The sequence below is a fragment of the Amblyomma mixtum genome, chromosome 2, assembly GCF_055824585.1.
Source record: "Amblyomma mixtum isolate Tamu chromosome 2, ASM5582458v1, whole genome shotgun sequence".
Classification (NCBI taxonomy): Eukaryota; Metazoa; Arthropoda; class Arachnida; order Ixodida; family Ixodidae; genus Amblyomma; species Amblyomma mixtum.
Window position 1 is genome coordinate 164,894,793 of NC_143013.1, and position 22,251 is coordinate 164,917,043.

The following is a 22,251-nucleotide window of genomic DNA, read 5'->3' on the forward strand; positions in this document are numbered from 1 at the left end:
GATGAAAGGCAGGCAGAAGAAAGACGGGCGCCGCCGAAAAGAGAGAAAGGGCAAACGCGCGAAAGCGGGTTTCCACCATCGGAAGCGCCAGCGTCGCCGGCAAAATGACTTCAGTAAAGTCAGTCACGTTGTCAGCCCTGAAACTAGCGTCAGAACCAGAGCTAAAGAAATGTGCGAGGCATCACTATCGCGCAAAGCGAAGCGCATAAGTGTGTCGCGGCACATAGATCTGGGCAGTAGAATAAACTGCAAAAAGAAATCGTACAAACATTCGCGCGGAAAAGTGCACGAAGGCAGCAAACCGAGATTCAAGAGAGCGCTGCCCGGGAGGCGAAAAATTAAGGAGCGGGACAAGTGTGAATCTTGCCGCCAGCACAGAGAGAGCAAGACGCGCAAAGGTGCGTGCTTTCAGGACGGCTCTCGCTTTCCGCTGCAGTCACGGGAGAAACCGCGCTACCACAGAAAGCGGCACGCGCGCGCAGGGAAAACGCGTGTACGGCTCAAAAAGGGCAAGATTGTACGAGGCCGCAGTAACAGGGGCAAGAAAATTGGCAAGAAACCGTCTAAGCGCTCGGCCAAGCACACTTATCGCGATGGAAAGCCGCGTGTCCGGATAACTCTATTCGGTAGGCGTGAAATCAAAAGGCCGTGTAGAGGCGAACTACACATCGAGCGGAAAGGCAGACGGGTGCGCGAGAAAGTCAAGACTCGTGCAAGGTCTGACTTGCCCCCACGAACAGAGAGAAAGAAAGAACGGTCCCATCGGAAGCATTGCGCGCTCGCTATGGGACGTCGCGACTAGCGCGCGAAGCGCAAAAGGGGCAAGTGGCCAGTCTATGAAAACGAATCGCTCTCGTACTGTAGCTCCCGTAGAAACTGGAAAGACAAGTACAGAGAGACAGAAAAACGCGTATAGCGCGAAAGAGGCAGAGACATTAGCTACCGCGGTAGTAGAGAGAGAAAGAAAAGCGTGTCTACCGCGAAAGAGGCAGAGACGTTAGCTACCACGGTAGTAGAGAGAGAGAGAAAAGCGCAGCACACCGAAAGAGGCAGAGTCATTTGTTTCCGCTGTAGCGGGTGTCGTTTACCGTCCGTTAGAAGCGAGGAAAACGCGAACGTAGACGCACTAAGCCGTGTGTTCTAAGCAAGGCTGGCTTCGCCTCCTCGTGACCTACATTTTGTCTCTTCGCGAACGGCTGTTAAGTTCCCTCGTAGATCGGGGAAAAAATTATGTCCTCATTTGTGGCCTCAGCCGATTGTTTTCCTCCCCAAATGATCTCGAGGGACCCAATTTACAATCATTTCATTCCTTGTGTTGCTTGCGTTTGACACTTTGTCTGAGTTAATTACTGTGGAGTTCTCGTCTCCCACATGCGTCTCTTGTGTAAGAGGGAACAAAAAGGGGACAGAACTATTCCTAGCGGAGTTTTTTTAACCTGTAAGTCTGGTGTATTGACGGGTGACAGAGGGCACTTGCTCGTGTTAGGTGTTGCCTGTTGTCGGTCGGTTCTTGGCAACATGCAGAACGATCAACGACCGATGCTGAGAAGCAAGCTCTTCCGAAGTACCGAGCGAAGCTGATCCAGTCACCTGGGCGACAAAGCTGCAGAGCAGTGATCCTGTCCTGACGAGCGCGACCCGTTCTCGGAATGGAGCCTGGAGCTACCTGCGGCTGAACACCGGACGAGAACTTGGAGGAGCCTGGCGTACGAGCGCGCCCCGCATCCGAGCCACGCGGAAGTAGCTCGTCTTCGTGGCGCATTGTCTGGCGGCGGTGGTGCTGTAGTGCCGGAGCCCACATTTCGCTGGCTGGCCTCTCTGGAAACAAGCGCTGCGCGCCCGCCGTCGCTCAAAGCAGGCCCAGACTCTCTCGGACATGTCGCGACGTGCAGCGTAACTCATCCCGCCAGGCCGGCGCCGACACGGACCCTTCCTCCTCCCCTCTCCTCTCCGTCGGTGCGGGCTCTTCCGACGCGTCATCGGCCGTCGCCTCTCGACCATTGGTCTAATTTGAACGGTGGCCAGTGCCGTGACCTGATTGGAAGATTTGAACGGCTGGCTGCCGTAACCGTTACCAGCGGCTTTAAAAGCGGAGCCGCGCTGAGCCCGCGCAGCAGACGGGCAGCAGAAGAGCCATCACGCCGGAGCTACGCTCGCCGCCGGGGCAGCTCTTCTTTGTGCTCTTGGCCCTTTTATCATGTAAAAGCCCTTGTACATACTGTACATAAAAGTCATTTGACTCACCGTCGCCTCGACCGTTTCATGGCTCGGACACCCAGTCCCAACAGTGGTGGCAGCGGTGGGATGTCAAAACCCAACAGTGGTGGCAGCGGTGGGATGCCTCAGTCCCAACAGCCTTGAGGGAAATGAGGCAGCTGACGCCGCCGCCCGCGCGCTCTCTCACCGGACATTCCCCTCCGACCCTGACGATCAGGAACTCGAATTTATTCCAGCTTACACCTTCAAAGACATCGTTTTACTCTGTCAATCTGGCCATGGTCTTTATCCCCGCCCGTGTAAAGGTCTGTCAAAGGCGGAGGAGCGGCTTCTGCTCCGCCTGTATACTAATACTTTGCTGTGCCCGGCAGCTCTGAAACACTTCGACCCTTCTTTCTCGGGCAGCTGTCCGCACTGTGCGGAGAAGTCTTCGGACATCTACCAAATGGTGTGGGACTGCCCCTCCAACCCTGCTATCCCCCCGCGGGAGGTCCCGCCCGCGGTCCTGTACCATGGGACCTCTCGCTGTATACAATTGTAACTTTTATTGTATTACTCAATAAACTTTCAACTTTCAACTTTCAACCCCAACCAAACCCGGGAGGACTGGGAGGCGACCCTGCTCGGCTGCTCTGACCTACAGGCCCAACGGGCCTTGGTCGCGCGAGCCTGGGCGGCGGCCGATGCCACTGGGGTCCCGAACTAGGGACCTCCACCGAGTATTTGTAAGGGCTGGCCCCCTCTGGGTCAGCTCATGCATAACCTCCTGTATTATACCTGTACATAAATGTTTTCCACCACCACCTAAACAGTGCGGAGCCCGCTGGCTCTGCCTTCGTTCATCTTTGCCCAATAAAACGCGTCCTGCAGGGTTAAAGCGAAACACACAAGGTGTAAATGTGACCTTGCTCTAGCTATCAGCACTTCGACGACGTACGACGCACAGAAAACAGAGGAACAATACGAATTGGACCCCATGAGCCTCCAACTGTCCTGCCGCCGTATTCTATAAGCTGCTCCTTTTAAAATGGTCATATAACGTCAGTCTGATCCACTATGATTGGTCCATCAGATATATCCCCGGCTTGCAACTGTCTGTAGAAAGCGAACCGGCCATTGGGAAGAAGGCGACCGGACCTCACCGTTGAATTCATATTTTTCATTTCATTTCCTCATTATTTCCTTTCCTTTCGAAAAGGTAGGAGCCGGTACTAAAAGCTGTAAAAACAGCTTGACAGGGGCCCCGGTCCCCTACATGGTGGCATTGGTTGGTTGGTTGGTTTATGGGGTTTAACGTCCCAAAGCGACTAAGGCTATGAGAGACGCCGTAGTGGAGGGCTCCGGAAATTTCGACCACCTGGGGTTCTTTAATGTGCACTGACATCGCACAGTACACGGGCCTCGAATTTCTCCTCCAAAGAAATTCAACCGCCGCGGCCGGGATCGAATCCGCGTCTTTCGGGCCAGCAGCCGAGCACCATAGCCACTGAGCCACCGCGGCGGCACATGGTGGCCTTGCAGCGTGTCGGAAATAACATCACCATAACAAAGGAAAAATAAATACATGTTACAAAAGCAATATAGTTCAAGCTTCAAGAAATAAATACAAATTCAACACTGCAAGGCAACAACAGTTTGTAACGCTTCAGGCACAGAAAAAAAAGAAAAACAAAGTAAAAAAACAGATGAAGTACAATGTGTTGGACATTCTGGACACAGTATGTAACAAATTGAAGGGAGAGTAAATCTCTACAAGGGACATGTGTACAATAATTACAGCACAGAAAAGGCCTTACATTACAAGATGTAAGGAAACTATAATAATTTCTGCCGACAAAACAGACTGATGGTATGTTTAAGTTCGTATGCTGGATCGAAGTTCGACGACTCTAAACTATTGAGTAATGTGGGGGTAATATATTTCAAAGATTGCGTATGGTATGAGGTGAGAGGTGTAGGTACAAGCCATTTTTCCTTGTGCCTCGTAAGGTGAGTACTCGCGTTTTCTTGTAGTTGGGCTAAAGGTATTAAAAAATTACTTTTTCTTTCACGGCACAATTATATATTAGCACTAACCTATAGTTATATAGGCAAAACACTAGGAAAACATTATATTTCTCGAAAAAGGGGGCCGAGTGATCCAAAAACGACACATTAGCGATATACCGAACTGCTTTTTTGTTGAAGTGTAGTTTTTTTTCAGTCAGTCGTACCAGTCGTGCCCCAGACACTAATACAGTACTGAAGAAGAGATAATACTAGGGAATTATAGAGAATAATTTTAACCTTGGTAGGCAAAATTTCTCTCAGTCTCGCAATAGCACCAAACAGCACTGGATGTTTTCGATTGAACGTACTCAACGTGTTTGTTCCAAGTTAAATGCTTTGACAAATTAACACCAAGTATTTTCACTGTATCGACTATTTGGATGCGATCTGTACTATACGTAGATTCAATAACGTCAGCTCATGTTTTCCTTTTGGTGAATACAAAATTGCTTGTGTTTTAGACGGGTTTATCCTTAAACAATTTGCGTTAACCCATTGGTGTAAATCACGAAGCGCTTCATTCGATAGCAATTCAATGTCTGCATCTGTCTTGCCCTTAACAGAAGACTCGTATCATCTGCGTACCAGACAAACTGAGCGCTGTCTGTGCATCGAAGAATGTCATTGACATAGATGATGAATAACAGTGGCCAAGTACGCTTCCTTGCAGGACTTCAGTTCATACAGCCAGCACGGAAGATTTACTGCCATTTATGTCAACGTACTGAGTTCTATTTCCAAGGCATGACTTAAGCAGTGTGTGAGCAATGCCTCGGACTCCGTATCTGTGTAGCTTGGGATAAAAGGATGAAATGATTTACGAGATCAAACGCTTTTATATAGTCGATGTAGATGCCTGCTATAATCTCTCTTTTGCTAAAAGCTTCTAAAATTATCTCTTTTTGTGTTACAAGGGCCGTCTCTGTTGATCGGTGCCGTCTGAAAGCATGCTGAAAGTCAGAATACAATCTGTGTTGCGAAAAGAATGAAGAAATTCATATGTGCAATATTTTTTCGATTCCCTTTCAGAAAATTGGTAATACGGAAATTGGACGGTAATTGATTAGTGTACCTTTATCCCCGTGTTTAAATATGGGTATTACACGAGCGACCTGCATTTCTTTAGGAAATATGCCTGTAGATAAAATTAGGTGATAAATATGCGTGATAACTGGACAGATTAGATCAAGAACGTACTTTACCGGGATCACCTGCATGACATTTGTGTCTTGAGCTTTACTGTTTTTTATAGCATTCATGGACGAATAAACTTCTGAGCAGTTTGTGGGTGCAAGAAATAGTGACTGACTGCTATACATTTCCGGCAGATACCAATCAAAGTTGCCCATACTATTATTACTGCAAACCTTAATCTGATTAGATTGTTGAATGAAAAGAGTATTTAAAGCGTCGGCTAGTTCGCCGCGAGAAATGCATACTCGATGGTGCTGGAAACTATCAGGAAAAGCCTCTCAGCCACCAACTGAGAGCAGGAGTTTCAGTTTTCGCCAGACTACATCTGACCGCAGAGTAGTCTCGTTCCTGAAAATGTTAAGAAAATAAAAATTCTTCGCTGCCTTTACCTTTGAGTTTAGGCTATTTCTCTATGCCTTAAAAACAGAAAAATCATCACCACTTTTGGTCTTTATGAATCGAGCATATAATGCATTCTTGCGTTTAATCATGCTGAACAACTCATGCGTTAGCCACAGCATGCGCGCTTTCGATGGTTTTTTTTACATGACACAAAGAAAAATGGGCATCATATATGAATCTGAACACAGCTATGAAAATAGTGTATGCGACATCGCTGCTTGTTGCTTTGTAAACGGTGTTCAAGTTTTCTTCATTAATCGCAAAAGGAAAGATTCAAGATTGGAGGGAGTGATGATCTGAACAAGATTGTTTACTTTACATTTTTATTTTTTATTTGACGAGCCTTGTCAGCTAGCATAAATATTCCTGAATGGTCGTTGATACCAGTGTATACTGTATCCGCAGTTATTGTCTCAGTATTAATGCTTGTAATGAACACATCCAGCAAAGAACTCCTTTCTTGAGTGACACGCGTGGGTTCACTTATATCATTTGTGAAACCATACAACTGAATTAAAAGCTGAAATTCTTTCTAGCAGTGCGTAGGTGTAAACACGTTAACATTCAGGTATCCTCCCAAATAAAGGTCCAGACTGTTAACTAAAGTGTGTTCTAGAATTTTGCTAAAGAAAGCCAGAAACCTAGTAAAATCACCAGAAGGTGACCGGTACTTGACCACAAAAATGCTTTTTTGGTTGCTCAGGGTCAGCGCCTCTAATCAGAATTCATCTGGCAGAAATCTTCCAAAATTTCAACAAGAATATCATATTTTATCAAGAGGCTGATGCCACCGCCACGTTTGCTCTTACGATAGCGTGAAAAGCAGTGATAGCCAGGCAAGCTAAACACGCGTGATTCTTCGGTGTACCAGGTTTCGGTCAGCATGATTGCTGTGAGCGATATACCGAAGCTCTCCATCAAAAGTTCTAGTTCGTCTTCTTTATTTGCGGCTGAACGGACGTTTTGATGAAAAAGTCATATGGCAGAAGTTTTGTTTTCTACCAGAGATTTAATCTCAGAAGGATGAAGTCCCATGGTGTGGAAAAAAAGCAAGCAAATTTAAGCGCATGTGTACTCAGACAATTATGGACCAGTCATCAACATGGTTGATAGGAATTACTGGTGCGCCATCTAGCTTTCGGACGAAGATTTTCCCGTTCTTTATCCATGTATACTTATATTTGAGTTCTTTTGTCTTAGATTTGGTCGCACCGAACAACCGTTTCATTGACGGGCAAAGGTGTTCGTTCACAAAGATTGGAACCACAGGTTCCATCTGCACTTCCTCTGTTGTTAGTCTCTGCTTTCTTGCCTTCTCAAGAAACGAGTCGCGCTTGTCCCTGCGGGTGAACTGGAAGACAATGTTCGGCGCAGTGTCATTTGGCTGTGCGAACACGGTGCAAGGCCTGAATGTCCGTGTTTTCAAGAGGTACGCCAATAGCTGCTCCCAGTGTCTTTGTAAGCTCAAGAATGTTCTCATTTGCTGCCAATGGCAGCCCCTTCACTTCTACATTGGTGCATCTTGAGTGTTGCTCAGTTTGTAGTATTCTGGAGTCATAACCCTTTAGCTGTTTTAGAAAGAACTTGCGCTCTTCTTGCAGAGTCTCTACAGTCTATTGAAGTGTTTTGTTTTCCTCTTTTATGCGATTGACAGACTCTTTCATGTCTTCATAGTCCTGATTGATGTAGGCTAGGCTGTTTTTGATATCTCTCATTTCTTTCCTCAGGTCACGGTCAAAGGTTTTTCTGAGAGCCTTGAGCTCCTGTTTCAGCTCACGCTTCAGATCCTTGAACATCTTTGCAAGTTCCTTCGTCATGATTGGCGGGCGACAATAGTAAAGAGACAGTAGCAAACAACAACAATAGATACTGTCAGAGACGCGCGAGACAGGCACTACATGTCAGGCACTACATGTCAGAAAAAAGCAAGCACAGGTGTTCAAAAACAGTTGGCAGCAGCCGGGTAGCGGGCTTGAGACAAGTAAAAAAAAATCAGATCAGTAAGCTAGTACTGACTAACCTGGAAATGGAGGCGACGAATTTTAGCTGTCTGTCGTTTCCGCCACCGCTGCTGCCAATGAGCCGAGGTGCCGATGGTCCGGGAATATGTGGCCGTTGTGTCGCGGACGTCACTTGTTAATGTTCCTGGGAAGAGGTGATGTAGACGTTCTTCCGAGATCGTTGTAAACAGAGGAACCGTCAGCGTGGCTCCTTCAATATGGGTGGAGGGGGGCGGTAACTGGAAAATGGAGGCGACGAATTTTAGCTGTCTGTCGTTTCCGCCACCGCTGCTGCCAATGAGCCGAGGTGCCGATGGTCCGGGAATATGTGGCCGCTGTGTCGCGGACGTCACTTGTTAATGTTCCTGGGAAGAGGTGATGTAGACGTTCTTCCGAGATCGTTGTAAACAGAGGAACCGTCAGCGTGGCTCCTTCAATATGGGTGGAGGGGGGCGGTAACTGGAAAATGCAGGCGACGAATTTTAGCTGTCTGTCGTTTCCGCCACCGCTCCTGACAATTCGAACAGGCTACTACAACCAACGTACACTACCAGGAAGAGCAGCACAAATGCTAAGCCTGGCAATACTCAAGGAGAGAAGGCAATGCACTCACCAAAACCGGAGCCAGGACACCACGCAGACGATCTCACCGCTGCCAACCAGTTGTTGCGACCCGGGTAGCATGGCCGGAGACCGGTGATGGGACGAGGAGGATGGGAGACTTGGTTGGAGGAAGGTAACGAACACTTTATACACTTATTTATATTATTTGCAAAGAGGGACTGAGAATGATTCTCAGTGGAAGGGAGCTTCGTCATCCGGAGTCGACTGGAGCTAGCAGGCTTCTTTCAGCCACACTCACAGCCGAGTTAAATAGGGTTCAGATTCCCCAGATCCCTGGCTGGGCAATAAAGTTCGAAGAGCACTGTCCAATCCGATGGACCGAAGGGGACGCTGGTGTTACCACCCACGGCAGGGGCGGTGCGGGCTGTTCCACTCTGTCGCAGCTCGGTCGATGGGAAGGGGGAGATGCTGACTAATCCAGCCCGGTTAGAAAGGAATATCCCGCAGTCTTCCAGCAGGTGAATGAACATGCTTCCCCGCCGTATGTCCAGAACACGAGTCGGGGACACAGCCGTCTTCAATTAACAGCCAGCGTGACTGGCGCCGCCACGTCGCCTCCGCTTCCGCTGTGGTTGCCGCTGACAATGCCTCCTGCGCATCCACAGTCGGGGACACGGCCGTCTTCAATCAACAGCCAGCGTGACTGGAGCCGCCACGTCGCCTCCGCTTCCGCGGTGGTTGCCACTGACAATGTCTCCCGCGCATCTCCTGCCTTCGCCGCTGCTGCCGCGGTCACCTCCGCTCAAGGAAGTCCGCTGCACTAATCCACTTAGGCACGGAGGGGGCATCACCAGCGCCCCACTGCACCACCGCCGTCGCGAGGTTGTCGGCCTTGTCGATTGTTCACGGTTGCTGCTTGATTGGGCCCACGTGGCCATAAGTACGGCCATGACACTATGTGAAGAGGAATTGTCGCGATACTAAACTCATAGCCAAAAGTACGCACAGCGCAAAAGCACGCATGGCCTTGGCATGGTAGTATAGGCAGTGCATGCACAATAATTCTGAAAAAAAGCTTTTCTTTACAAGGAAGAGTTTTTCAGCGCAGTTTTGAACACGGAATATGCCAGCCGATATCCCGTCAGCAGGCTTGCATATTTTTGCTAATAACGCTTTTGCTATCATCAAAGCGTTCTCCACTGCTTTACTCTGGTAGCCTTAACTGCTCGATGGGAGCGATAGAAACACTACAAACGAAACATATTGCTACATATCAGAAGATTGGACTATTTTACAATACTTTTATATCAGTACCTTACAATTTTCCAATAGAATGTTGGACGTGACTTCCGACTTTGGCACGCTCAAAGGGATACCCAAGGGAACAAACGAAAGGCAGAAGGCTATTATCCGCCATCGCATCTATGGCACTGACCCTTATCTCACACACGCTCCACGGGATGCGATTTGGCACCACCATGCCATAGGATATGTCCTCCGACTACGCTGCCGTTCGCAACGCACAAAACTATGACTAGCTTCATAAGGGAAAGACCCTTAAAGCGATGACTGCGTCCTGCAAATCACCTTAGAAAAAAACAGGCGGAGCAAACCATGATGAAAAGCCAAAATAAAGCATTGGAATATATTTAGGAAGGGCCCCAAACTAGCTGCGTCAGAACAAATAACTAAACGCAGCGCGAAACACGAGGACAAGATCAGCACACAGACAAACGCTGAATTGACCGTTTATTGACTGCATTCCATGGCTTAAATACAGTGAAAACAATCTAAAAAAACAAAGGGCCCCACCTAAAAAAACACATGAATGGCACACAAGAACCGTTCCCTGGCAGCAGAACTGATGACCGGCTGGGCGTCTTTTTTTCTGCCTTCTGAAAACCAAACTTCCTTATCTGGCACGGCTACTGAAGCGGTGCTTACACAGTGATCTTTGTGTTTGTTGATCTCGTACGCTTCATTGATTTCTCTGGTGATTTTTATGGGACTCTGACCTTTACCTGTGATGAGATTTTCATCTATGCGGTGAACGCCGCGATGACCGGCCGTACTGTTCTAATGTTGTTGTTGCGCTCCCATAGCCGGTCTTTGAGGCATCTGCCAGCCTGTCTCGTGTAGTGCTTACCGTAAACATGTTAGCCGAATCCTGTTGACAACATCACTTGTTCACGGAACGAATATCTTTTGGTCCTTCTTTCCATAGCCCAACTTACTGTTCTTGCTTGCGCTTACAATGCGACAAAGCAACGAGAGCTTAGCTGGTGGTCACAATTTCAGCGTGGAATAGGGGAGAGTTCTGCAACAGTCACCTCAGTGCATTATTCTCTGGACTGCGGCTCCATTTTCCATGTGATATAGTGCGTCGTGAAGCAACATTACTTTGTTGTCTGTGGCTCGGCGTTGCCTTCACAAATCAGTATGCTTTCCGCATCGCAATGGCCGACAGCCCTTCTTGTGTAAACTGTGCCTGTGAAGAAACAATTAGTAATCTCCTGTGTGAGTGCCCTGTTTTCGTGAACGAAAGTTATAAGCTGCGTTGTGCTAAGGACCGCCATGATCCTCGCCAACTCACAGAAGCCAAGATCCTCGGTCCTTCGCTACAACAATCGACTGCCATCAAGGCTTACAAGGCACTGTAACAAGGTACCCATGGGGGCTAGTTGGTGTACATCAGACATAACTTCACCAGCGAAAGAACGAGACACGAGGAGAAGAAGAACACAGGACAACGCTGGACAACGCTGGGCACTGTTTTGTTATTTGGGAGAGAAAGCCTTGATAAACAGATTGTGACGGTTTCCCGTTCCTTCTATCTTCCCTCTGTAATCTCCACATTCCCTTCCCCAGTGCAGGGTAGCCAACAGGAAACCTTTCTGGCTAATATCCCTGCATCCCCCCCCCCCCACTATCGCTATCTATCTATCTTCTGTAAGTATGCTATAACCGCGATCTTTGTTTTTCTTTCTCTTTTCTTCTTCGTCTCTCCCATGCGGCTAAATATAAGATATCTCGTAGCAAGGTTTCTGAAACAGCGATCAGAATATGGCTTGGGTACCCCGATGCCTCAAGGCGGTCTACCTGACACTAAAGGCTTTCGTGCAATATATCACTGCACGATTTTTCCAAGCCGTTTTGACAACATAATTTTGCGATTGCACGTTTGACAAGTTTCGAATCAGCAGAAGAAAATGACGTGAGAGAGACTGCCTCTTTTGTGGTTGTTTGCCGCTGTGTTTAACCAGTGGGACACCCTCAACAAACCATCAGTTTAAGTTCTGCGCTTTTCCGTGTGCTCGTCTTGTCCTCGTGTTTCGCGCGGCGTTGATAATATTGAACAAACTTGCCCAAGCTTCCGTTTTGTCTACAAATAACTAGATACAATGAATGAACAGCCTATTTTCTAGACCTTAAAGGAAACTTTACAGAAACTTTCGACACCACAAGTGACACCCCAGCTGTAGACAACCACCTGCTACACACCTTTTGGAAGCCAGAAGAAGTCTCGTGAAACGGTGGAAGAGGCAGAATAAATAGCAAAATACGAATACAAACAGAAAGGCTTGACCTTCAAGCCGATCAATACGCGGGGGCGTCGTTCGCACGGATTTTTTAACAAAGTACCTCTTCCTCAAAGGCAACCTAGACACCAAGGCCGCAGAGAGCCTTCTCCGATGCGTAATACACCCTCACAACACTCAGGGCGAACAAAGTATAATTGGCAGTGGTTTAGCTCTGGTTAAACCTGGAGGATTGCGAAAGCCACGAGGAGAGAGAGGGGGGCGATGGGTAGCGCGCGGCAGCGGCGGCGGCCCCGGCACGCTAGTTATGTGCCACTACTGCGCATATGCAAGGGGCGATAGCGGCAGCGGCACCTCTGAGTCACCAGCACAGCCACGGCGGCGGCTGGCCAGCTTTTGTGCCATTTGACGTCCCTTCTCCTTGCGCATGCGCAGTATGGCCTTTCCTCAGCTCCGCGAAATGGCTCGGCGAATCGCGTAGTATTGCTTTCGCAACAAACACTTGTGTTCAGCCCTACGCAGATTTGAAGGCATGGACCATGGATGAACTCAGGCGTAACTGTGTCTGCAACAGGAGAGACCCATCGCGATGAAATACGTTTTACCAGGGAGGACTGTGTAAAGAACTACGCAGTGACCTCTTTGTCGAAAAAATAAAACTAGCACTAGGAGGAAGGAGCAGAGATGGTGCGAAGGTAATAGAAAATCACGGTAGTACTTCAGGTGAAACTCGCGGCGGAGGAATTACAAGAACTCATGGACTACATAATCAATAGCTGGGGTAATTGCACCCCACCCCAACCGTGTGAAACAGGAAATGAACGTTTCAACAGGATCTCGCGTTTTGTCTTCTCGTTCACAAAGACTACACAGCCAAGTTAGTGGATCTCGACCTCCAGCTCGAGTATTCTTATGTAATGGTGACCCTCCTACCAGTCCGCCGCAGGGATCCACCGTTGCATATACTCAACGTGTACTGCTCTCCCCAACTAAAGCGAGTGACTTTTGCGGACCTCTTTAGCCGCGCGCTAAGAGTAGCGGGCCGCGATCCCCTGCTGCTTGTGGGCGACTTTAAGACTCCCAGTCAGCTGTGGGGGTATCGCAAGAAGGATTCGCGCGGGCGTAGGCTGGCGGAGCTTGCGTCCACGTTGGGCCTCACCCTCCACACGGACCCTGTCCACCCAACCCGGCTGGGAAATTCCGTGACACGGGATACGTGTCCGGACTTAACCTTAACTCGCAACATACGACACGCTGACTGGCTCAACATCGAGGAGACCCTCTGTAGCGACCACTGCATCCTTAACACTACACTGAGCACACGCCCCCTCAAGCGTCCCAGAACACAAGCCCGTATCCCAGGTTGGACGAAAATCAGGCAAAATTTTCACTCACTTGATAACGCACCCATTTCCGAGCAAGGCTACCCAGCATGGTCCCAACAGCTGCTGACACACCTTTTCTCGCATGAAACTCAGATCCAGCTTTCAGAGGCGGTCACGGACGTGGATAACCACCTTCTACACCAGTGGGAAAGCCGTCGCAGCCTCGTCCGCCATTGGCGACGCCAAAAACATAGCAGAAAGCTTAAAGCTCGAATTGCCGAGCTTACTCAGAAAGCGGCAGAGTACGTGGCCCAACTCGCCGACTCCAACTGGGTGGATAGATGTAACACGGCCGCGCGACAAATGTCCAGCCGCAACACGTGGCGTCTCTTTCGAGGCCTACTCGACCCAGCCAAAACACGAACCGAAACACAAAAACATTTGCAGCGAGCCATGCACGCTTTCCCTGGCAACAGAACTCAACTGGCACAGAAACTGCGGGACCAGGATCTGTGTACAGCCCAAGACCCCCGTGGATCTGCGTACTCTTATGCAGGCAAGGACAACACGGAGCTGGATCAACCTTTCCAGCTCCATGATCTGCGGGCGGCTCTTCCCAAAATGAAACGGGGCACTGCGCCAGGAAGGGATAAGGTCACCGTCAAGCTTTTGACGAACCTGCCAGACTTGGCTTACCAGTCCCTCCTCGGCTACATCAATTCAATTTGGCGCGGGGACACCCCCTGCCAATTAACTGGAAAACGGCTCTGGACACATTTATTCCTAAAGCAGGCAAACCAATTGACATAGATAGCCTTCGCCCCATCTCTCTCACCTCTTTTGTGGGCAAACTAATGGAGACGATAGATGCGGGATAGGTTATCTGCATATCTTCAACACAAACATGTTTTTGCGAGCACCACGTTCGGATTCCGCCCTCACAGATCCGCACAGGATGTCGTCCTGCAACTTAATCGCGAAATCCTTGACCCCCTCGAATGCCCCCATAATGACCGGGTAGTACTCGCCTTGGATCTTAAAGGGGCATCTGACAATGTAACACACGAGGTCATACTCACTAACCTAAGCCAGACCGACTGTGGTCTCAACACGTTCGGATACATAAGCCAATTTGTAATGGATCGTCTATCCTACATCCGAATACAAGATACAGAGCACGGTCCCTACCTACTCGGCACGCGGGGAAACCACCAAGAGGTGGTACTTTCCCCGCTGCTCTTCAATCTGGCTATGATGCACCTGCCTGCACAGCTGGAGGGTGTTGCCGGCTTGCAGCACGCCCTGTACACCGATGACATAACTCTGTGGGCCACGCAGGGCAGCACAGGGGACATTGAAACCAACCTGCAAACAGCGGCGACGATAGTAGACCACTACGCCCGCCGCTCCGGTCTTCAATGTTCCCCTCAAAAATTAGAATTTGTGCACCTCCGCCCCTCACAGAAGGGCACAACTGAAATCTCTCTTTCTCTTGAGAGTGGTTTCATACGCGAGAGTGATGAGATACAGGTACTCGGACTCTACATCCACAAACACAGGCGGCAAGATACTACATTGGCCAAACTCCGTAAGGTGGTGGACCAGGTGGACCGCATGATCCGCCGGGTTCCCAACAAACGCGGGGGGTTACGAAGTAAGGATGCCTTGCGGCTGGCAAACGCCTTTGTAGCCGGTCGAATTCTCTATTCGACTCCTTATCTTCACCTACGGAAACAAGAGGAGGATGCGCTTGAGGTCATCCTTCGCAAAATTATTAAGTGTGCCATTGACCTCCCCACCCCTACTTCAAACAGCTGGCTTATGGCTTAGGAGTGGTGCATACTTTCCGGGAGCTCCGGGAGGCGCACCTTACAAACCGGTACACGCACTTGTCGCTAACGGAGTCGGGTCGACGCCTTCTTGCTCGACTTCATATGCAACACACCCCTCCAATGGAAGACAGGTTTCGCATCCGAGAACTGTGGAGACGTGCTTTTCACGTGCGGCCTCTTCCAGTAAACATGTCAGACGAAGACCGTAATGGTCGGCGCATGGCACGAGCGTAAGCGCTAGCCCGACATTATTGGAAAAAACAGGTGTATACTACGTGGACGCCTCCGGTCCTCACCACGGGGGATGGTACACGGTTGCGGTGGTTCGCAACAGCAACACAGTTAACGGCCTCACCTTTCGAGCGAGCAGTGTAACACAAGCAGAAGAGGTCGCGATTGCTCTCGCGGCCTCATATTCCGATTGAAAATACATAATCTCCGACTCACGAGGGGCCTGTCGGAACGTCGAACGAGGCTGCACTCCCTTCCTAGCCTATCGAATCTACCACAATTGCATACGGGATATGGACCTCGCACACCGTTACCTTATATGGACCCCTGCTCATCAGGGGTTGGCATGAAACTAGGCAGCAGACGCAGCCGCCCGCGCGCTCTCTCACCAGTCTGTTTTCTCCTCCCCATCCGATCAGGCACCCGATTTTAATCCGGTCTATACATTCAAAGATATTACAACATATTATCAAAATTGTCATCGCCTTTACCCTAGCCCATGTAAAGGCCTGAAGAATGCGCATGAGCGGCTCCTTCTCCGCCTTCTCACCAATACATTGCTGTGGCTGGCAGCGCTAAAACATTTTGACCCCTCCTTTAGCGGCAGCTGCCCACACTGTAGTGCAGTGTCTTCTGACACCTATCATAAGGTGTGGGCCTGCCCCTCCAACCCCGCTATTTCCCCCATCCCAAATCCAACCCGGGAGGACTGGGAGGCGACCCTGCTCGGCTGCCACGACTTACAGGCCCAACAAGCCTTAGTCGGGCGCGCCCGGGCGGAGGCCACCGCCACTGGGGTTCCATTCTAGGGACCTCCACCTAGTGTTTTTTAAGGATCGGTCGCTTACGGGCTGATCCAAACATACCTCCTGTTCATTCTTAATAAATGTTTTCACCACCACCACCACCCGAAAGACAAGGCTTCGATCCCGGCTTTGGCAGTCGAATTTCGATGGAGGCAAAATTCTAGAGGCCCGTGTACTGTGCAACGTGAGTGCACGCTAAACAACCCCACGTGGTCGAAATTTCCGGAGCTCTTCACTATTTCGTCTCTCATAGCCTGGGTTGCTTCGGGTCGTTAGACCCTCCGAAGTCATAGAACATAATTCCCAGTTCCACCACGGCGAACAAAGTGAGTTGAAATTACATGAGGCATGCAAAAGCTATAAATATGACTGCTTCATTGCTTTAATTGACTCAAACTGTGACCACAGCCACACTATAGAGCTATCGCAGAAAATGAACAAGCCGGTGTCATATCGCAGTTTCCGTAGACTCCTGACGTGACCTCCAGCGTTTTTATACGTGGTATCCTTCGGCTGAAGTCTAAACCGACACATCTTGAGGGAAAAAATGCAGTTAATTCCACACGCCAATGCATGTTTACTAATATTTTGCGTGAAGTGGGAAAAAAAAGACACGATATAGAGCCTTTGATTTATAATTACAAAAGAGCGCTACGGTTTATCTTGTAGCTTCATTTATAAGTTCTTTATTTTGGATCTTTCATTTTAAATTTACAGCTAATTAGGCTACAAACGTCAGCTGCATGATAAAACTTGCTACTAAACTACGCATAAGTATACATTTCCTTCTCAATTGAACACTACTTTTGGTATGTAGTGAACTCTAGGCAATTTGGTTGCAAAGTCGGGCAGAAGCGGCTCAGGAGGTAGACAGCACTGGGTGCCAGTGTTATGACGCCCCCAGATGTCACATACCCTTATGTATACAGTACACTCTGATGTACATACTCGCTTCTTTTCCTTACTGTCGAATTGTGACGTATACTTCTGCGTAATTCTGCATTCCCGCTTAATTTCCTTTCCTCAAATACAATTTTCAGTTTCTTCATTACGGCCCCTCTTTCTCTTTCTTCTTTCACTCCCACTTCCTCCCTTCCTGTATGGTGCGGTTTGGGTGTCCACCGAGATGACAGAGAATTACTGCGCGATTTGCTTTCCTAAAAAAGCGTTGCGTTCAAAAGGCAAGACATCGAGCCGAAAGGGTGGTGGCCTTGTGTGGACTCTCTTGCAGCGCTACAACACGCTGTCGCGTACCACTCCTAAAGCCGAAGCATAAGCGTCATGAATTGGCAGCTAATTCGTATTTAGTCATTAATCAGTAACTAGCCACTAATTAGTAATTTGTCATTAATTCATCATTAATTATGTGTGACGTCATCCAGTGGGGGCGTCACCAGTGTCACATAGGCAAAGTGATGCGGAAAACGCTTTAGCCTCTACGCACTTTCGACAGTCAAAGTGCGCCTGAAATATATTTTGTCAGTTCCGACCGCGGCAGTCACAATTCTATAGAGGCAACGCTTTACTATGCGAATGCTGCGATAATGAGGTATATGCCTTTAATGGCTCATGCGGTCGCGGTGTCCATCCATGCTCGCGATTTGCGCCCGCGCGCAGAAATCGTGCCCACTGTGGCCTCTGCTCCCTCCCTTTATGGTGCGGCTCGGGTGTCCACCGGGATGGTTTTTAGGCAACCGCTTATGCGGCCTCATCAACAACACAACAGCTCGATTCAGGCGCCCACTTACCCATGACGCCAGTTTGCCCGCCACTCGCCAAGCGGTTCGGGGAAGCTGCAGTGGGTTGACCAGAAGGCTTCCGCAAAGCAGAATTTAGAATTTCTAAAGTATCTTCGTGTGCAGTCACTCAAGCATGAAGTTCACAACACGCGACACATTGAAACTACAACCGCAACCCCTGCCCTCGACACACTCCGAGCCCACCTCTGGGAGGCATATCACAGCCTCCTGGAAGGCTGGAAGGGCAATAAACTCAACAGAACGCTTAAAAAGCGCCTGGCCACGCTGCAGACACAAATCCAACAGCACTCTGAGGAGCTCTACCGATCTAACTGGGGGCAGATATGTGACGGCATCGCCGAAAACCTGTCCAGCAAACGCGCATGGCAACTCCTCCGACACCTCATTGACCCCGAACGCACCAAATCAGCAACACAGGCCCACGTGACATGCCTCACACATGAACACATTGACGATCCCGACACCCTCCTAGACACACTTTAATCCATGTACACCTATCCAGGTGCCCCCACACCTCCGCCTAATACACAGGACAAGCAAAACCCACACTCTACACAGACATCACGGAGACGGAAGTCAGAGCGGCCCTCCTGATTCTCCGCGCCAACTCTGCACCTCGTGCAGACCAAATCACAAACTCCATGCTCCGTAATCTGGGTGACCAATCGATCACCCACATTACGAAATACTTCAGCCAGTGTAGGAGGGAGGGTAACCTTCCGCAGTCCTGGCGCCACGCGAAGGTGATATTCATACCTAAACCCAACAAACCACATACACTCCACCATCTTCGCCCGATTTCGCTAATCTCATGCCTCCGGAAGTTCCTCGAGCATGTTGCGTTAGTGAGACTCACATGTCACATGGCGGACAACAATCTTTACCCGCAAAACATGCTGGGATTCTGCCCGCATCTATCGGCATAGGACGCTATGCTGCAACTCGCACACATTTTCAACCCGCTTCTTCCAGGTCACACCAAGGCAGTCTTAGCTTTGGATCTCTCCAAAACTTTTGATTGCCTTAAACATCAGGCTATCATGACTGCTCTATCCCAATTGAACGTGGATGTGCGCACGTACGCCTACATTCAATCATTCCTCACTGACCGCACGGTTGAGATACAGTTGGCCCTCTGTCTCCCCCCTCCTACACGCTTCAGAGCATCGGCACCCCTCAAGGGTCCGTCCCCTCCCACTTTTTGTTTAAGGGGACAGGGTAAGCCCCGTCTTTTCGGTGTATTTTGGGTGTATAGCTGCTGTACCAAATTATTTTAGTATACAGTAAAGAAAAGTATTAGTGAGTTTTTTACTTTGTACACCCTAATTTTAACCAAATTGTGTACATATCTTAATTTTTAAATAAACGATGTTTTTCGCAGGCTGATAATTTTGGTAAAATAAATTGCCATATATATGTACTATATGAACAGAAAAAATCATCTTGATACCTCTTGTCATTTCGAAAATAATGGTACCGACGTAACAAAAAATCTTGTTTTGAGAAAACTGAGTTTAAAGTAAACAAATCCATCCATCCCAAGATTCCGACTTAGCCAACCCATGTTGACCAATTTATTCAGTAGGCACCAGATGCATAATCATCACCTAGGTCAGCTTGGCGCTTCTTTTCCTGCCTTTTAGCTTCTCGTGCCTGTTTTGCCACTTGCTTCGTAGCTCGATCAGCGAAGTAAACTCGACCCTGATCGACTTGCTTCATCCAGCGGAAAGTGTTGCTGCCCGGACTTCGTCCGCATGCCTCCAGAACACTAGTTCTTGGGATGGCATCATCATTGAAGGTAAGAACAACATCTAATGTAACAACTTCAATGCCTGTAGGCCCATAAGGACATTTTCTGGAGCATGCTCCCGTACGACGTTGTTGAAGGACTCGTTTGGGTTCTGGACGGTTGCCAGAGAGCTTGGATGGTTGCCAGACGGCTTGGATGGTTGCCAGAGAGCTTGGACGGTTGCCAGAGAACTTTCATTTTCACCTAAAATTAGGAACATTTTGTGTTTTCTAGTTCTTAGTAAAATCACAGAAAACACAGCGCTCGTAAAGGGGGTCTGTCGCTGACCTCCTTGCTTTCAGATAGTTTTTTCAGGTTGACATAAATTGTGCAAAATAACGAGTGATGCATCAAATGATTCAGAAAAAAATTTACTTCCATATTTAGAAACAAAATAAAAGTTGATTTTTTTTTCAGATTTTCTGCTTACTCTGTCCCTTAACATCACCGTCATCCCCCTCGCCCGAAAATTGGCAACTATTCTTCACCTGAAGCACACTCTTTGTGCCGATGGTATCACCCTGTGGACCACCCACGGAAGTGACGACGGCATAAAGAACACCTTACAGGAAGCAGCCACACTCACACAAAATTAGGCACGAACATCGGATTGTCTTCCTCCCCAGAGAAGTCCGATCTTTTACTCATCCGGCCTAAGGACCACCGCTGCCCCCGCTCCCCTATTCCAATTGAACTGAACGGTGACCCAGTACCTGACGTTGGCACCCTCCGTGTATTCAAGCAGAGTGTAGACGCGATATCGCACATCATCCGAAGGGTTTCGGGACGTCATAGAATCATGAAGGAGCGCGACCAATGTCACCTCATTCATCCCTTTGCCCTCAGCCGTGCATTGTACACTACCCCATACTTACAACTATCCAAACATGACATAAACGCTTTGGATGCTTTGATTCGCAAAGCATCCAAGGTAGCACTTCATCTTCCCCTCAACACACCCACAGACAGGTTACTAGGCCTGGGCCTCCACAACACGATCGGGGAACTGGTGGAGGCCCACCGACAGGCCGAATACATCAGGCTCACACAAACCTCCACACGTCGGTATATTTTGGACTCCCTCGGTATGAGAAAACGGCCAACTTCCCAACCCTATTCGCCATCCGACGACCCCTTCACCGGGAGCTCCTCATCAGCCCGCTCACGACGAATATGCTCCTATCCCACCATGAGCAGCGCCGCAGAGCCCGTGCGAAGGCACTCCATCGAGCGTACGGCCCCGAGCCGGACGCCGTATGGGTGGACGCTGCCTGCACGGGTGATGAAGCGACAGCAGCTGGTGTGGACTCCTCTTTATCTGCCCTTCTCTTACTACCTCTCCCTCCAGACACCACCCCAGAAGCTGCAGAGGAAGCCGCCATTGCACTTGCTATCACCCGCACGGAAGCCCGGTACATTTTAAGTGATTCTAAAACTGTGATTCTAAATTTTGCTTGAGGCCGAGTCCATGTCCCTGCTTTTGGCATGCTGGACTTTCCCGATGCACCCCAACCCCACCAAGTGGAGCTTATATGGGTGCCTGCGCACTCCGGGAATCGCGGAAACGAGGCCGCCAAACGAGGCCGAGGTTCTTTAAACCGGGCTCAGGTGGCCTCGGATCGGAGATTCGGGAAGGAGCGCATACACTCATTCAGCGAGCTGATCCAGACCTACAGAGCCTCATGCGAACTGTAGCCACCGCCCCACTCCTCCCTAGATAAGAAACAAGCAACACTCTAGCACCGACTACAAACACACTCTCTCCCCTCACCCCTTACCCTAGCCCACTATCGTCAATCCTTCCCCACTCCGGCATGTGTCCTATGCTAAGAACCCTTCGCTTCATCTCTCCACATCCTTTCCCTCTGCCCTGCGGACCCTCCCCCGCGGGACCTAGAGAACCTCAATACCTGGGAGGACTGGGAGACCCTGCTGCACCCGGAGGATCGCCACCGGCCGGGCTGCAAGTGTTATGTGCCTTAGGAACATATCAAAGCTCTGACCCACCCATGCTGAGGTGCTCGCTGTTCCAGCCGCGGCTGGAGAGGAGGCTGGACGAGGCATAACGTAGACAACGCCCCACCCCCTCCAAAAAAGATTTAAGGCTGATGGGAGCTTAATGTACGAGCTTTTTAACACTTGAGTGCTGGACGTCGTCCGGGGACCCTCGGGCGTGGCCCGAATTCCTCTTGAAATAAAGTTTTAGAGCGCAGCTCTTTGGCGTCCGTTCCTGGGTTTCGCTTCGGCGTCGGCGTCGGCCTCGTAACCAGCTCCGCCCCCAATGTCACGCTTTTCAATTGGTCGAAATGCTCGTGACGTCACAGTGCGCGAATTTCAAATGGGCCAATTAGCCTAATTAATATAGAGGAGAATGAAGAGGTCAGAAGAAAAGAAAAGAAAGACGCGCGCCGCAGCGACAACAGCGTCCGCGGAAGGAGACGCTGCTGAAAAAAACAGATAAGTACGAAGCCGCGTTCCCTCCACCACCACGCACTTCCCCACTCAGTAAGACGTTGCTCGTTTCATATACGTTGTGTCGAACA

At 49.4% G+C, this 22,251-nt stretch overlaps 1 protein-coding gene across 1 annotated transcript in view; it reads left to right on the forward strand.

The window, feature by feature from the left end:
* The window catches only part of LOC149361470 (uncharacterized), a 441,205-nt gene that overhangs the window by 155,621 nt on the left and 263,333 nt on the right, over nucleotides 1–22,251 (forward strand). The window contains exon 2 of the mRNA XM_089568088.1: nucleotides 5,979–5,997. Coding sequence (XP_089424214.1) covers nucleotides 5,979–5,997 — 19 coding nt within the window. The remainder of the gene's footprint in view (nucleotides 1–5,978; nucleotides 5,998–22,251) is intronic.